This window comes from Atractosteus spatula, chromosome 1 (assembly GCF_055471065.1).
Source record: "Atractosteus spatula isolate fAtrSpa1 chromosome 1, fAtrSpa1.hap1, whole genome shotgun sequence".
Lineage (NCBI taxonomy): Eukaryota > Metazoa > Chordata > Actinopteri > Semionotiformes > Lepisosteidae > Atractosteus > Atractosteus spatula.
The window spans coordinates 64,776,393-64,793,106 of NC_142706.1; the positions used below are offsets into that span (position 1 = coordinate 64,776,393).

The 16,714-nt window shown below is 53.8% G+C and overlaps 2 protein-coding genes across 3 annotated transcripts; both read left to right on the forward strand.

Annotated features, from left to right (window-relative positions):
• Nucleotides 1-812: 812 nt before the first annotated feature.
• On the forward strand, nt 813-9,453 carry pip4k2ca (phosphatidylinositol-5-phosphate 4-kinase, type II, gamma a). Of its 2 annotated transcripts, none has more exons than XM_088916750.1 (10): nt 813-1,277; nt 2,947-3,044; nt 4,450-4,546; nt 4,925-5,068; nt 5,860-6,006; nt 6,890-6,928; nt 7,204-7,317; nt 7,439-7,691; nt 8,066-8,169; nt 9,220-9,453. In XM_088916750.1, exons 1-10 carry the CDS (start codon nt 1,125-1,127, stop codon nt 9,298-9,300), a joined length of 1,230 nt encoding a protein of 409 aa, XP_088772876.1. In that variant the 5' UTR covers nt 813-1,124; the 3' UTR covers nt 9,301-9,453. The 2 variants fall into 2 exon arrangements, with proteins under 2 accessions (XP_088772876.1, XP_088772870.1); XM_088916744.1 differs by having other exon boundaries at nt 837-1,258.
• Nucleotides 9,454-12,399: 2,946 nt separating this feature from the next.
• ackr5 (atypical chemokine receptor 5) lies at nt 12,400-15,502 on the forward strand. Its single transcript, XM_088910915.1, has 2 exons — nt 12,400-12,517; nt 13,745-15,502. The coding sequence occupies exon 2, from the start codon at nt 13,757-13,759 to the stop codon at nt 14,834-14,836; it is 1,080 nt and encodes a 359-aa protein (XP_088767041.1). The 5' UTR covers nt 12,400-12,517; nt 13,745-13,756; the 3' UTR covers nt 14,837-15,502.
• The last annotated feature ends 1,212 nt before the right edge of the window (nt 15,503-16,714 follow it).

A 16,714-nucleotide genomic window follows, 5' to 3' on the forward strand; every position in this document is an offset into this window, starting at 1 on the left:
CCGCAACACTTTTCTGCAGAGCGATAAGAGGCGCGCCCGGCTCTGCAGCTGATTCACTTTCAGCGCCCGAAGCGGTGAACTTCTCCCCGTCCCGCACGGAGCCCGGCCTGCGCTCGGCGGACCACGGGCTCGCCCGGGCACTTGCTGGCCGCCGTGGCCCCGGGTGGCGTCCGAGGCTCAGGCACCACGTCTCTCTCACATGACTGTGTCGGGGAGCAAACACGGGCTTGTGGCCCCGTACACGAGAGGCGTGTCAGGCCGCTCGTGGCGTCCTCCTCCTCCTCCTCGGAGCCTCGCCGAATCTGTCAGCTGCTTCGGTTTCCTACTGTTGTGACGGGGCTCAGTAAAGAAGTAAACGCGTCTCACTCTCGCACTGTTCCTGCCTGTCTCCCTCTCCCAGTCTCTCTCGGGCTCAAAGAGCCCTGACAAACATCTCCAGGAATAATGTCCCGTCATTAACTCGGGAGGGGGCTCGCTCTCCGTTTCTCAGGCCGTGACAGAAGATCCCATACTGGGCTGTAGCTCTGCTTTGTGATTGGGCCCCAGTCTCCACTGCCATATAGGGCAGTATGTCACAAAATAACTGGTCGAGAAAAACTTGGAATGAACCGGACTGGAGCAATGCGGGCTGTAGGGTTGACAGACCACCCGTGCTTCCCCGAAATCCCCGAGCACGACCGCCAGCGGGCGGGCTGGTAGGTACTGAACCACGTGAAGGGGGAGTGAGGGTCAGGTCACATGACGCGGGTCTTTCACCTGTGTGCGGCTCACCTGGCCGGCCTTCGCAGTCACGTGAGGAGGGGGGTGGGGACCAGGTGAGTGGAGTTTCTGTGCTCAGTTGTCATCGGGCTCTTTCGCTGCTCGGTGGACATTTTTTTTTGTGCGCAGGAGGGGACGGAGCGAATGTGAGAGAAGAAAAGGGACACGGGACAGAGACGTTTCTGTTCGGTTCAGAGCGAGCAGAACACGGGGAAGGAGAGAGAGAGAGAAACACACACAGCGAGGGAGGGCGGACTGGCGGAGTGCGCATATTTCAAGCCCTCGGGAGAGAGAGCGAGTTCGCTGCCCCTCTCCCCCCGCCCCTCCTCGCCTCCGCCTGCTCAGCCCCAGACGCGGAGGCTCTCATGGCGTCGGCCGGTAACTCCAGTGCCACCTCCGCCCCGATGGTGATCCCCAAGACGAAGACTAAGAAGAAGCACTTCGTCCAGCAGAAGCTGAAGGTCTTCCGGGCCAGCGATCCCGTCCTCAGCGTGTTCATGTGGGGAGTTAATCACTCGGTACCTACCGCGCACCGGGAGCCGTCGCCCCGGGGGGTGGGTGCGGGGGTATCTCCAGCGGAGCGCTGCCGCTTCCGTGATCACTGACAGCCTGGGCTTGCCGAGACCGAGAAAACGAGTAACTGCAGAAAGGAACTGGGATTTATTTCAGGACAGCGGCACGGCACGGCCCGTGAGAGGCTGTAACTATCCCGAGTGAAGTTAGTCCGATGCGCGTAGATACCGCTTGAAAACTTCTGTCGGGTTGCGAGTCGCGCTTGGGTGCGCGGGTCTGTGCTCGTCACCGGGAAAACGGGGAAACGGAGGCGCTGAGCGAGCTGTGCCGAGGGGCGGCTTTTCCGGATCTCTTTAAAGCAGAAAACACCCGGAAAAAAAAAAATCAGGATTCGCTGCTAAATTTGTGAAGCTAAGGCAGTAACTGATAGCACCCAACTTCAGGTAGCTGTAACCCGCTGTTCCAGGTTGTTAACGGCGGAGCTGGAATGAAACACCGCCCCTTCAGGACCGGCACCGGGCGCCCCTCGGTGAGGTTTAGCTACCCGGTGATGCGACGAGGTTCACAGCGGAGTGGTCAGTCGGAGGCGTGGAAGGCTGTCGTTAGTCTGTCTCCTTGCTGAAAGGAAAGATTTTCCTCCTCCTCCGCGTTTAAGACCAAAATAAAACGACTATACTATCTTCGTAGTGGAAACGTGTCAAACTCCAACATGCTTTCAGTGGGACATGTTATATTGTGTAATGTACACGCTTGTCAGAGATGTTTAAAGTAAGGAGGCTGACAGAGCGCAGGCCGGCTGTCACTGCGCTCGCTCCTGGACAGCGTCGGCTCACGGCTCCAGCGCTGCAGGGATGTCCAGTCCTGGTCAGCAGCGCTTCTGGCTCTGTCTAAAGCAGTCGCACACGAAGATCTGCCAGAAGCTGCTGCATTGATCCAATTAAGTCAGTAACCATCTCATATTAAGCTCTTTAATTGCCGGGTTGGAGTTAGAACCTGCACACACGAACTCTCTGGACTGGAATCAGATAAGATCACTTTATTGCCCATATACAATTTCTTGCATTAGGAATTTGTCTTTTTTGCATACCCCAGCTTGCTCTCCATGAGACACACAGACACAAACAGTAAGAAGCTTGGGGTCAGAGCGCAGGGTCAGCCAATGTATAGCGCCTCTGGAGCAGTTGGGGTTAAGGGCCTTGCTCAGGGGTCCAACGGAGTAGGACTCCTCTGCCGGCAGTGGGATGAACCGGCAACCGGAATTGGACCCTCTTGAATTCGGGATGTAATTAGTCAGAATGAATGGGACTAGCTCAGAGCAGCACGGTATAGGCTGATACAATATGGGACAGTAGTAAATGATATTCATAGCCATGATGTATGGAGAAGTATTGTTTTAGCAGAGAATAGTACAGGGCAGCTGATTGGCACGGTCCAGTTGGAGCACCAGCCCAGGCCTCACATTCTGTGAGTCTGGAGGCAGGTTCACCTTCTCCAGACTGAACACGCTGTGTCCCGCGCGCTGCTTACAGAGGCCCTGCAGATGAGATGGGGGGCGGCGGGGGGGCGTTGCTAGTATTTCTGCTGCTGAGACCCCCAGTTTCTGGTGTGCTCTTGGGTCCTGTATTGTTCTGGCTCTGCACGCGGTGTCAGCGCTGCGCCTTCTTGTGTCCACAGATCAACGACCTCAGCCAGGTGCCGGTGCCTGTGATGCTGCTGCCCGATGACTTCAAGGCCAACACCAAGATCAGAGTGAACAACCACCTGTTCAACAGGTGGGCACGCCGGGCTCTGGCTCGGCTCCTGCAGCTGTGTGGGACCAGTTGTCGTCGCTTAACTGACCGCTGTCCTGCTCTATCAATCTATCAAGGTTGATTTATCGATGCACAACAATACAGCACACGCCGGTGTTTGTTGGCAATGAAATGCTTTTTCGCAAGCTCGCCAAGGACAGAAGTTGATTGAATTAAGGTTACAGAGTAGAATACACTAAATAACAATTTACGACATTCACGCAATAAATAACACAAGGACTTGTGGTGGGGATAGGAGGTATTTAGCACTGTCATTTATATCCTGAGAATGCGAAGTATCAGGAAGATGCAGGAGCACCTTATCAGTTTCACTGGACTGACTATTTATCAGTGGTCGTTTGGGTTATTGCTGGTGGCTGCTGTGGTTGGCTGTTCAGTAGTCTCATTGCCTGGGGGGGAAAGCCGTTTTGAAATCTGTTGGTCTTTGTCTGTGTGCTTTGGTGTCGTTTTCCAGAGGTAGTAGAGTAAACAGATTTTGGTGGGGGTGACTGGGGGTCCTTGAGAAAAGACCTGGCCTTCTTGAGGCATCTAACAGAGTAGATAAATCGCCACCTGTTCAGCAGCTGAGAATAATTGCTAGAGGTGTAAATGGGCCAACTCGTTCATCTAAATACCCAGTAGCCCACATCATATTAAACCCCAAAGGGTTGGGTTCTGCTGCTGCAGAGAATCAGATTGTTCCTGTGGGTCTCGGTCTCTGAAGCAGGCACAGGGCAAGGAATCTGCCTTTGTTCTGTTGCGCGAGGATGAAGTTAGTGTAGAGGCCTGGCAGTAGACGGGTGTGTGTGCAGTCGGTCACGGCTCTGCTCTAGGAGGGAGGCCTGGGCGATGGGGGCTCCAGCCTGTCTGTTGGTAGGAGCTGGTGGCTGAGTTCCACAATGCCTGGAATGGATTTGCACAATCCGTTAATCCCTGCAGGAATCCGGGGCTGGCAGGGAGTTCTGGACTAAACGACTGTGCACAGGGAGTGTGAATTCGCTGTAACTTTCCGTGCAGCAGTGGGGCGCTCCTGGCTGGGACCTGCTCTGCTGGAGCACGGCTGGGGAGAATCGGGATGAGGGTTCTGAGCAAGAGGCACTCCGTTCGGCTCAACCGTCCCAGTGTCTCACCCGGTCCTCTTTGGAAGGACCTAAGCAGCAATGTCATTTCTTTAAGCCTGAGCACATGGGTTCCTGCAGGAAACTCTGCAGACAGATCCTCTGTGAGGCTCATTATGAGGGGCAGCGGAGTTCTCGGATAAAAGCAGGCTGAGCTCCTGAGGCTAAGGTGGTGTAGTGAGGCAGTGAAATACTTCCAGCCTCACTGGATTGGAGATGGGCAGCTCTGTGTATTTTCCTAAATAAATCATTCCTTTTCTTCTTTGCAGGGAAAATCTGCCCGGTCACTTCAAGTTCAAGGAGTACTGCCCGCAGGTTTTCCGGAACCTCCGAGAGCGCTTTGGGATCGAGGACCAGGATTACCAGGTGCAGTGCCGGCTTGCTTCTGGAGAGATCTGGCCAGTCCTCAGCGCTGGAGTTCTGATCTCCAGTGACATGGATAGCCTCCTCTGCCACATCCCTCTTTATCCGAGACATCTCTCCCGCTCCTGTGGGCACTTAAATTTCCCGGGCCAGTGCCAGTGTTGCCCCATCAAAACCCGGATTATTTTGGCCAGATAACTGGGTACACTTGTTCTGGAGGGTGTGATGGGCTCAGCATGGGCAGGGCTGCAATAGGACTGATCCCTTCAGTGACTTGTGGGTCCCGTCACATGGAGGGCACAGCCCAGCACAGCTCCCAGCCTAGGGACCCCCCGTGACCCTTCCCTGCCTCACAGTGTCTCTACCCACCCTCACTTTCAGGTGTCGCTGGCGCGCAGCCCCCCCGCCAGCGGGGAGGGGGAGGAGGGGCTGTTCCTCACCTCGTACGACCGCACCCTCGTCATCAAGCAGATCTCCAGTGAAGATGTGGCCAACGTGCACAGCATCCTGTCTGAATACCACCAGGTACCGGCACCCCTCTTTCACTCAGCGCACGAGGGGCTCTACAAACTCGTAGTGAAGGATTGAGCTGATTCTCTGTGTCTGTGCATTCATCGTGCCGTCTCTGTCTGTCACTGTCACTTTAGTGTGTATTTCTTACATTTATACAGCTCTTTTCTGGACACTCCACTCAAAGAGCTTTCCAGGTAATGGGATCTCCCCTCCACCACCACCAGTGTGCAGCTCCACCTGGATGATGTGACAGCAGCCATAGTGCGCCAGTACACTCCCCACACACCAGCTCTCTGTGGGCAGGAGAACGGAGTGATGCTTTGAGTGGAGTGTCCAGAAAGGTGCTGTAAGGAATTTATTTATAGATGGGGATTATTAGGAGGCCATGACTGGTAAAGACCAGGGGGAAAGCTGGCCAGGACACAGGGGTAACACTTCTACTCTTTTTGAGAATCACCCTGATATTTTTAATGACAACGGAGTTTCAGGGCCTCGGTTTTACATCTCTTCTGAAGGACGGCGCCTTTTTTGCAGTATAGTGTCTCCGTCACTATACTGGGGCATTAGGCTACACGTGGACCGCAGGGTGAGCGCCCCCTACTGGTCCCACTAACAACTCTTCCAGCAGCAGCCTTATCTTTCCCAGGTGCTGGCCAGACCCACACCTGCTGAGCTTGAGTGGGCTGCCAGTTGTGTGATGCAGGGCGATAGAGCAGCTGGCTGATTTCTCTCGCGCGGCCTCATCCCTTTCCTGCACGTGCCGTCTGGCGCGTTTTCTCCCCCTCTCTCTGTCTGTGCATCAGCACATTGTGAAGAGCCATGGCAGCACCCTGCTCCCTCAGTTCCTGGGGATGTACCGCGTGAGCGTGGACAGCGAGGACACCTACCTGCTGGTGATGAGGAACATGTTCAGCCACAGGCTCCTTGTCCACAGGAAGTACGACCTGAAGGTGAGCGAGGGGGGCGGGCACAGTCGCTGCAAAGCACCATGGTTCCACACTCTGTGCAGCCAACCGAAGAGCCGTGCGCATTACTGTTGACTGCGGAGGCACGGCTCTAACACACGTGCAAAGGAACAGGTAAGAGTCATTCCGTGCTGAAAGGAAAAGACAAGAAACAACGTTTCTGCTGTGGAGCTTTCTTCAGCCTTCATCACACCTGCAGATGGCTTCACAGCAGAAACATTGTCTTTTTTCTTTTCTTTTCAGCATGGAACGAATCTTTACCTGTTCCTGTGACATTAAACTTGTTAATGAGGTGGTGAATCACCATCAAGAGTACATAAACCGTCATACTTGAAAGCTACATTCTGTGGAATTGAAGAAGTTCTTCAGTAGCCCAGCTGTCCTGAAACCCCTTGATTCTCATGTCCATAGGCCTGCAGTCAGGTGCAAATCTGGCGAGACCGTGCATATGGATTTTTTTTTAATTTAAGTGAAGTTAGAATATGGAGAAAAATATTTGCCTGGGAGCAAAAGATGGAGGAAGTTGCCCTGCGTTGTGTTAAATCAAATGGGGAAGCTGGGTGAGCAGCAGACCAGCCCAGACTGCTCTGACACACGCTACCAGAGGTACCAACAACAGCCACAAGGGGGCACACTCCTACCACTCTTACATCACCACCACCTCGGCACCGAGCTCTGGGATGCATGGAATTGGATGTTTTTTCCCTTTTTTCCCCTGTTTGACTGCACTTTACTCTACTCAGAGCACGGTACACAATAGCAAACTTACAGTATATGCAAAAATACACATCAGGATGCACTTCCTCGGGTCTTGCTCCGAGAGAACAGCACTGACAAGGGACATCTGTTTGTCTTTACTGTGTTCCAGGGATCGTTGGTGTCCAGGGAAGCAAGTGACAAAGAGAAGGTAACACTGGCCGAGGAGCTGGCGGTTCGTTTCGGGCGAGCCTGTTCTTCTGAACGGGGTACCGATCAGGGTAGCGCCGCATTCAGACAGGAGCCCTCATCTCCCCTGTCTGCACCATGCCTGTTAACCACTAGAATAGCAGGAAGCATGAAGGAGCATGAAATAGGCTTGAAGAGCAGAACTGCAGCGTGTCTTGCCCTTGGCTAGTCAGGGACGCGTACAGAGTGCCTATTCCTGCAGCTGTACGTACTGCCCGTGTCTCTCTGCGCCCCCAGGTAAAGGAGCTGCCCACCTTCAAGGACATGGACTTCAGGAACAACATGCAGAAGGTGTACGTGAGCGAGGAGCAGCAGGAGAGGTTCATGGAGAAGCTCAACAGAGACGTGGAGGTGAGGCAGGGAGCCGTCTCTGTCTCTCTCTCGCTTGCTCCTCCCTCACTGGGCAGCCCCTCCTCTCTCCTCTGGCGGCCAATGATGAAGCTCTCATTCTCGTTCCGCATTGTGTGTCCAGTTCCTGGTGCAGCTGAAGATCATGGACTACAGCCTCCTGCTGGGGATCCATGACGTTTCGCGGGCGGAGCAGGAGGAGGAAGAGGAGGAGCCCTGTCACAAGGAGGAGGCGGAGTCAGAGAACGGATTGGCCATCACGGGTTCCTATGGCAACTCCCCCGAGGGAATTGCTGGCTACTTGAACACCCACAAGCCACTGGGGCCAGGAGAGTTCGACCCCTACGTCGATGTGTATGCAGTCAAGAGCGCCCCTGGTGAGTGATCAGAGACCGATAGAGGGACATGTGTCTCGAACCACATGAGACTTCCCAGGTACCAGACCTAAACCGGCTTCCACAGGAGAATCTCTTAAGTCAAAACCATTCAGTGAAGTTTCCAAATTCTAGGAGGCTCCCGGAAAACACTGGAGAGCTGACGGGTACGCACTGGAATTTGTCTGTGGGAAATTGTTTGACCAGGAAACCTTAAACTAACTTCTCATTGACTTGAACCCTAGTCCATACAGCTGCCTCAGCCCTGCCCCTAGAGCATGCTCTAACACTTCAGCCCCACCTGTATGCTGTAGTCCACTCAGAGGGCGCGGAGGGGCGGTCCGCGCGCCGTGGGTAACCTTTAGCCCCTGCTGCAGGTGCCCCCCAGAGGGAGGTGTACTTCATGGGCCTGATCGACGTGCTGACGCAGTACGACACCAAGAAGAAGGCGGCGCACGCGGCCAAGACGGTCAAGCACGGGGTGAGTGAGGGGAGGGGTGGAGAGCCGCAGCTCGCCAGAGCTCCCTCTGCAAACGCTCCCTGAGAAAACAGGCTTCTTCTGGGGCTAGTCAGCAAAAACACTCCCCAGGAGTATCGCTTATTGTATTGTTAATTTGTTGGCATCTGGACAGGGCTTTTCATTCCAAAGTACTTCACACATAAGATGGGATCTACTGCACCCTCCACTGGGGTGAGGCCAGGCGGAGGAGAGCCAGACTGTACGAGAGCAGGGGTGTTAGTTCAGTCAGGACACTGACTGGTCTAATGTCTTATTGGAGTAAAGACCCTAATGGAACTGTCTCAGTGGTGTGAACAGTAATGCTCTGTGATACACTTTCAGATAAGTCTACCGATACTGTCTGCACAGTAACGCTCTGTTCTTACAACATAGTTACTCTTCTGTGACAGACTGTTCCTTAGCAGCCATATCACCCTGCAGCTCAAAACTGTCAGCCCCCTGACGCTCAACAGGTGTGAGTCTGGCCAGTACCTGGAAGGGAGACCTCCTGGTCTAAGACTAAGACTAAGGCTGCTGCTGGAAGAGGTGTTAGTGGAGCCAGCAGGGGGCGCTCACCCTGCAATCTGTGTGGGTCCTAATGCCCCAGTATAATGATGGGGACTCTATACTGTAAAAAAGGGGCCGTCCTTCGGAGGAGAGATGAGGTCCTGACTCTGTGTGGTCATTTAAAATCTTTGGGATTTCTAAAAAGAATAGGGGTGTTATCCTGGTGTCCTGGCCTTTACCAATCATTGCCTCCTAATAATCCCCTTCTCTGGACTGGCTTCATTCGCTCTGCTCTCCTCCCCACTGAGAGCTGGTGTGTGGGGAGGTACTGGGCACTCCGGTTGCCGTTGGATCATTCAGGTGGTGGAGGAGAGTCCCCATTCCCTGTAAAGCGCTTGGAGAGGGATGTCCAGATAATCACTATATAAGTGTCAGGAATCATATTTATAGTTAAGATGTACTGACCTTGTTCCCCAGGCTGGTGCCTGTTTGAGGCACAGACTGATGTTCTGTTTTGTCTCCCAGGCTGGTGCGGAAATCTCCACAGTGCACCCTGAGCAGTACGCCAAGCGCTTCCGAGACTTCATCGCAAACATCTTCGCATAGCGCCCCCTACACCCGCCTGCCGGTACTGCAGTCCGCAGTATGAAGATGCTGTTTTTTTCTGGTCTTCGGTCCTACCTCTCCTGCTTTTCTTGGATGTAAATTACACGCTTATTTAACAACCAAACAAGCAAAAATAAAATTTTATTACCAATAGTGCCTTTTTATGGATTGTTTTAAATTATGAGTTTGTTTCCATGTTTATGCATATATTTTCAGGATTGCCTTTAATCTGGATATGTTATTTGAAATCATTCATTAGTCTGTCTGGTTGATTGACTAACTTGATTAATCTCTCACGTTTTCCCACAGCTCACTTGTAGAGAAAGTATTTTATTTCCATGTAGTCCAGTGATCTCCAGCTCTGATACATTAGGGCTGCAGTCCAATACGTTAGTAGCTCTCTAAGTCTCCAGCTTCACAAGAGCAAGAGAAGGTTTCCACTTGTCCAGTCAAGCACTTAATGTTCTCAATTAGGTAATTAAAGGCTCAGGTACTATGTTCGCTCTTATTTGTTTTCCTGCTGAGCGGATGACTTAATACCCCGAGCGGTGTAAAAAAGCTGTAGTGCAGGAGGCACAGGGCTTCACGCGGGCCCATGTGAGAACTCGGTGATCGACCGCAAAGACTCCAGGCAAGGCCCAAGGGGCATAATGACATGTACTGCCGTTGCTGATTTGGTGAAACTTTGCAACAGTTTGCCAGCTAAACCAGAGGAAGTACCTACAATATGTAGTTTTAGGAGCCATTTTCAAGTGCTACCTATTGAGTTGACCGATGATTTACCGTTGGTTACTGAGTCACGTGGAAGGACAAGCAGCACCCTTCTGGCCCCCTTAGGGCTGGAGTTGTGCCCTCCGCTGTCATCTGAGAGCAGCGGACAGTCTATCCTAGTCCGATATCATACCATCGGAAGAGCTGGTGAAGCCCACATTAGTGCACAAATCGGGATTCTGGAAGTTCTCCAGCTTGGAGTTCAGGATCAGTGGCTTCAGCTCGCAATCCTCTCTTGCTTTCCCCTCGTGTGCTGTTCTTGATGCTCTGTGGCGCAGAGGGGGTGTGGGGGCTGCTCTCTGCTTGCACGTAACTTCCATCCTCCCAGGTCAACACCTCGATTGTTCATGGCAACACGAGTCGCCAAGGAGATTTGTAAATACAGACTGGTGTTGTCAACCATAACCCCCGTGTCCTATGCCAGCTGGCAGGTCTGTATCAGGGATATGCAGGTATGGGGTCTTCTTCATTTTAAAGTTGGGTGAACTTGGGGTGTGGGGGTGTTCGCTGTCCTGCAGTGCTACCAGACCTCCGCTGTACTTCAGGCATGATGGGAGGTGGCGGTGGTGGGAGGGGGCTGTTTTTCTGGCCTCAACACTTAATCAGGTCAGGGACACGACGGGATCGCCCTTTTCCAGAAGCCATAGTTCTGCTGACAAGGTGTTTCCTGTTTCTCCTGCAGAAAGTACCTTTAAAAAGATGGAGGAAGATGTTATCTGTTTGTTTTATATCTTTACATGACCAAGAGAAGGAAAAAATGCTGACAGATCAGGAGCTGCACACTCTTCCAGATGGGGTCTTGTTAATTTGCAATTAAAACCAGGAACTGCCAAAACAAACTTGCAGGCCCGCAGACTCTGTTCCGGAGTCCAGGGCCTGGGCTGGCTGGACCGAAGACGCGGAGCGGCACGCAGGAGCCGGAGCCTCCAACTGCATGAATGCTGTAGCTTCGGGAGACGAACACGCGATCCAGTTCGGGGGCTGGGGAGGGACAGGGGCTCCGTGAGTGTCCTCTTCCTTGATGAGAGTTAATGTCCCACAGGCTTCCTCTGTCCACCACACCTCCCAGCGCCACTCTGCTCCAGAGGTTTCCTGGCATTGTGTGCTGTTTATGTGATTAGCTCTCGAGGAATTCTCAACGCTGCAGATTTACTGCTGCCCACCCCACCCCCCCCCCCCCTCCCCGGCCGGCGCGCTCCCCCTGCTGCTGCAGAGCTCTGCCCCGGACCGAATTCCAGCAGAAAGCACCCACACTGGGGAAAAGTGGGAACGGAGGGCCCACAAGTCAATAGCAGGGAGATTAAAACTGGGGGTTCACTGTCTCAGTCCTGGGGACCCCCACAGCTCCTGACCTGAACCAGCAGGCTCCTGGGCTAGAACCTCTGCATGGTTTATGTCTGCTCAAAGGCTGGCAGTTTTGAGGTGTGTATGAAACACAACAGTAAAAAGGCCTGTTAAGGCTCTGATTGTTTAATCGGGGGGTCTGGTGGAACAAAACCCGTCTGGTGTGGGGGGGTCCCACTGTGTAGGATTGGGGACCCCTGGATTAAAGGGGGTGGGGCTGTCTGCCGCTCACTGGAAGTGCCAAGAACTGTGCAGACCTCACCCAGCAGGCAGCAGAGCCCTGCTTAATCCAGTTAGAAATCACGCCGTCTCCACGGGCCAGAGTTCTGTTAAGGGAGCAGATCACGTGCCTGATTGATCAATATCACACAGGTGTGGCGTGGCCAGTGCTCAGAATTAGGAGACCCCCCCCAGCAGGGCTCGGACTCTCCGGACAGACCCCAGAACCAGCCCTTCTAGCTGCAGGCCCGCGGCAACACGAAAGGGCTTGGCGTGTGAGGCCGTTCAGTGACAGACCAGGGCTGAACAATCACAGCCCTGGAGAGGCGCAGCACTTGCCAAAGACATCAGACCCCTCAGCAGGCCTGTCTAACCCGATTGGTTGCTTTCAGACAGCCGATCTGAGCGTCTCACCCAGCTTCGTCTTGGGACATTGGGCATCGCCTTCAGTCATGTCGTACTGCTGCCTCCTGCCACACTCTGTCAGCAGGGCCCGTTCAGAACCTGCAGCCTGAACACAGAGGCACGCGCACCACACAGAGCTGGCAGGGGCCACTGCGCGTGCAGCTGCTATTGCTCAGAAGGGGCAGTAACTCGGACCAGCGCTGGGGCCTGCGAGTCAAGAGGGGGAATCTGGCCCCCACAGGGCCTTCCTGTTTGCACCCCCCCTCCCTCGGAGGGAGGATGTCCTGTGGTGGTAGTCATGGGAGGGGAGGTGTGGGGCTGGGCGTCGTTTTATCATGCTGCTCCTGTCTAGGGGAGTCCAGAGTGTCCGAGAGCTTGCAGCCCGTGGAGAGTCGTCTTCGGTCATCGGGAGTCCGCAGTCCAGCCTTCGACAGCGCCTTCAACGCCAATGAACTGAGCGCCCGCCCCTCAGCTCCAGGTACGAGCCGCTCTGCTCTTAGAAACTGCAAAGACCGTGAGAGCCCTGTTTGTGATGCATGTTGCATTGCTGAAGGTAAACTTCACCTCCCATGGTCTCGAGGGCGTTTCTGCGTCCAGCATTATGGAGTATAATGCTTTGTGGACATATTTTACAAACCACTCGTAAATGCTGAGCAGTGTCAGTATTCAGAGATAATAACACGTGCGCGCGCGTGTGTGTGTGAATTGAAATCAACTGCGTGTCTGTGCTATTCAGTGTGGCCGCTGAGGTTTGTGTGCAGACATCTGCGCAGGTGACAAGCACAGAAACTGTGACAGAAGTGCTGCTCAGAGCCGGCCTGTTTGGCTCTTGATCACCTGAAAGTTAAAGTTCAAACTTTTCGAGGCTCATCTGTCTGGCAGTAGGATTCGAGGGGCCGGTCTGTCAACAGGAAAGGTCTTGCTTGTGTTTAAGTGTTTTTGAACAGGCAGCAGCACTAGTGGGTTAAACCGGAAAGATTATATGGTAGAGACGGAGCTTCGGAAGGCTAATTTAGGGATCCGATAAAGTCGCACATCTGATCAATTCTCACATTGCACGCTGCAGACTTGCATGGTAATGTAGGTGGTAATTGACACCACTGGTCAAGGGATGGAAAACAGCGCAGGTAAGGGGTGAAGGCTGAAATCGAATGTACAGAAGAAGAATCCATAAAGCATAGAATCTGTAGTAAGACCTCTGCTCTTCCCGAAGGACTTGCACCAGATTCAGGATGGGGAAAAACCAGTCAGATGACGCGCAAGGCAGACGAGCGCAGGGTGATACACACAGGCAGCAGAAATGTGATTCTCAGATCGGTCAGCTACTAGCAACAATTCTAACCAGAGGGGTGGAAGGCCTCCTCTTATCTGTAACTTTTATAACTTTATGAAGCAAGGATCTCATGCAGCCGCTCCTTAAAGGGAGGCAGCGACACAGCTGGGCAGCTTGTTCCAGACTCCCACACCCCTTTTTGTAAAGAAGAGCCTCCTGCTCTCAGTGTTAAGTGCTCTTTCCTGCAGTTTCTGCCTGTGTCCGCTGGCGCGCGTTTCACCGTTGACTGTCCGCTGTCTTCTGCAGATCAATTCCCCATGAACACGACGTATTAAGTTAGGTCTTCCCCGGAGCACTGTAGAGTTTTCAGAGCCCAACTGCCCTGTTATCAGTGCCAAGGAAGAAAACTCTCCCCCCCCTCTCTGTCCGCAGGTCTCCACCAGCATGGATAGCTTCCCCAACGCCTCCGACCACCTGCACGAGCACAACGGCTCGCTGCCCTGGTTCTTCTACGAGTGCACGCTGGAGCTGAACGAGGACGCGCGGCGCATGGTGCTCTTCCTGCTCTACCTGCTGCTCTTCATGGTGGGGCTGGCGGAGAACGCCCTGGTGGTGTGGGTGAACTGGCGGCGCCGCCACTCGCGGAGCGGGGTGACCTTCTGCGTGCTGAACGTGGGCGTGGCGGACCTGTGCGTGATGCTGGTGGTGCCCTTCTACATGCTGGAGGTCATCCTGAACAGGGTGTGGCTCTGGGGCCGCACCCTCTGCAAGGTGACGCACCTGGTCTTTGTGGTCAACATGTACGGCAGCACCTTCTTCCTGGCCTACATGACGGTGGAGCGCTACCTGTCCCTGGCCCGGCCCGCGCAGAGCTGGGGCCCGCCGGAGAGGCGGCGCCGGGCGCTGATCTGCGGCTCGCTGTGGGCGCTGGCCCTGCTCCTGACGCTGATCGAGAACGTGCACGTGGACCTGCTGGAGTGGGACGAGCCCGGCTGCTACATGCTGCCCTCGCACAGCTTCGCCGAGTGGTACACGGCCGTCACCCTCATCTGCCTGGTCTTCGAGTTCCTCATTCCCGGCGCCATCATCGTCACCTTCAACGTCCTCATCGCCCGCGCCGTGAAGGCCGTGCCCGGCGTGGAGGGGCGGCGGGACTGCTGGATAGTGCACGTCTACTCGCTGGTGTTCGTGCTGTGCTGGCTGCCCTACCACCTGGTCATGTTCCTGCTCATGCTGGACGACCTGTCGCCCACCAGCTTCAGCTGCAACGTGGTGGAGCTGCTGTACTTCTCCTACTGCATCGTGGAGTGCATCTCCCTCTTCCACTGCGTCGCCAACCCCATCCTGTACAACTTCCTGAGCAAGAGCTTCCGCAGCGACCTGATCAACACCGTGGTGCGCTACATCCCCCGCGAGGCCGCCCAAGCCGAGCCCCAGGACGCCAACGGCAAGCCTGCGGGGGCCAGGAGGAAGGACCGGGAGGCCAGTGACTCCACCACCAGCCACTCGGTCGTCATCTCTTAGGAAGGCACGGGGAGCTGTCCGTGGCAGGGGGCGCCCAGGGCACGTGGCAGGCTAGTTGGCATCAGAACCGTCCGCCACCCTCACCGCAGCTCCCAGGCTTGCCTCGTCCGTCTCCCCTCCCTGTGTTCCTGCAGGTGCCCCCTCACCGGGCCGGCCTGTGCTGGAGCTTTTTCCTTTGTTGTTTCTTTTGCGGAGCCGGCCAAAAACAAATCCATACCAGAACCTTTTCAAACAACCAGGCCGGCTGCTGCCCTGAACAGCGCAAGCTCCCGGGAATAAAACGGCTCGATGAATTCCCTGATCCCTCGGGAGCTCGGCCGGGAGCTCATCATTCCGGAACTCAGACTCTGAACGACCCGTCAGGAAGCACGCGGACAGCCCGGCTCCAGAGCTGCTCCCAGTCCCTGCAGACACAGAACTCACCCCAGCAGGCTGCCTTCGTTACTCTCTGTATCCCCTGTCCGAATTCTTATCGGCTCACCTTGGCTAGCTGGTAGTGTTCTCCCAGTGTGCGCTGGCCTTAGTCATTTTTAATAATTTATTCCTGTTGTAGTCTATATCCTTGTATTAAAACTATTACAAACTTCATATATGCTGTATATATTGTAAAACACCCTGGTCAAGGGTATGTGCTACACAAATAAATAATTTACAGTGAGACAATAACTCTTTGTTAAATTACACTGCTTTGTCTATGGCGACTCTTTAAAGTTTACTCATTCACTACAGTTTCCACTAACCAGGACAGGATCTCCACATAAACCCAGAGCTGAATGATACAACAGGTTCAGGCACTAGTCCACTTTCACCTCCATATTCTCAAAAGGCTTAGATCAGCTGTCACTATGACATTTATCACATATCAGCCATCCAGCTTCAAGATATGGAGTCCAGGGACCAGACTTGTATCTGCAACAGCTGGACCACAGATTCAGAATAGGAACCTGAGACCTGTGGAACATCTGTACTGCTGTGTCCTGACAAGCCTGTCATGGAAAGAGTACACCCAAGGAGGAGGGATCTGGTACAGGAGCCCCAGGGAGCCCATTCCTGCACAACAAGGGTGCTTCAGGTACTGCCTTTTACAACATGACTGGGTAAGCTGTCCCAGACTCCCACACCTCTTTGTGTAAAGAAGTGCCTCTTCAGTTTTCCACTGATTTGTAACCATGTCCTTTAGCTTGTGTGATGATCATTCACATGGACAAACTCATGGGGTGGGGGGAGTTTGGGCACAATTAATTTTCTATTTCTGCTATTTAACCCTGATTTTAACCCAACATACTGACTCTGTGGGCCCCTGGGACTGGAGCTGTGCATCTGCTGCCCACAGGACAGACACAGTCTGCACGCAGTGCCTAGTGGAGTCAGTAACATGGGAGCTGACTGATGAGCTGCTACACTCACATTCCACAATCTCCAAATATTTTCCACTGGGCTCCACTGCTGCTGACTGAGCAGAGCTGGGAGAGACACAATGGGAGGAAGCTACACAAAGCCAAGCCAGAGCTTGTAGTGCAGGGGTCAGAGGTCAGGGGTCAGGACTTGGCACCAGCAGGAAAAGCCATTGCCTGAAACAGTAGCGCATCCAACTTCCCTGCTTGGCCTCCCAGCGTGCAGGGGTTTGAAAGCTGTCGCTGTTCATTGTTTTCTGTGTCTACTACCCTGAATACAGGGATCATGGGAAAAAACAGCAGATATGATGAACGTGATGTAAAACTGTTGCTGTTTGGGAGGAAATAATTAAATCAACTTCATCCTTTTCCTTCAGCAGATTAAAATGAGGACAATTTCTATACCAACATTTGAATAAAGAGACACCCTGGGTGTTCATGCACGTAGAATTACTGCACATTGCAGATTCTGAAACAAAACCTC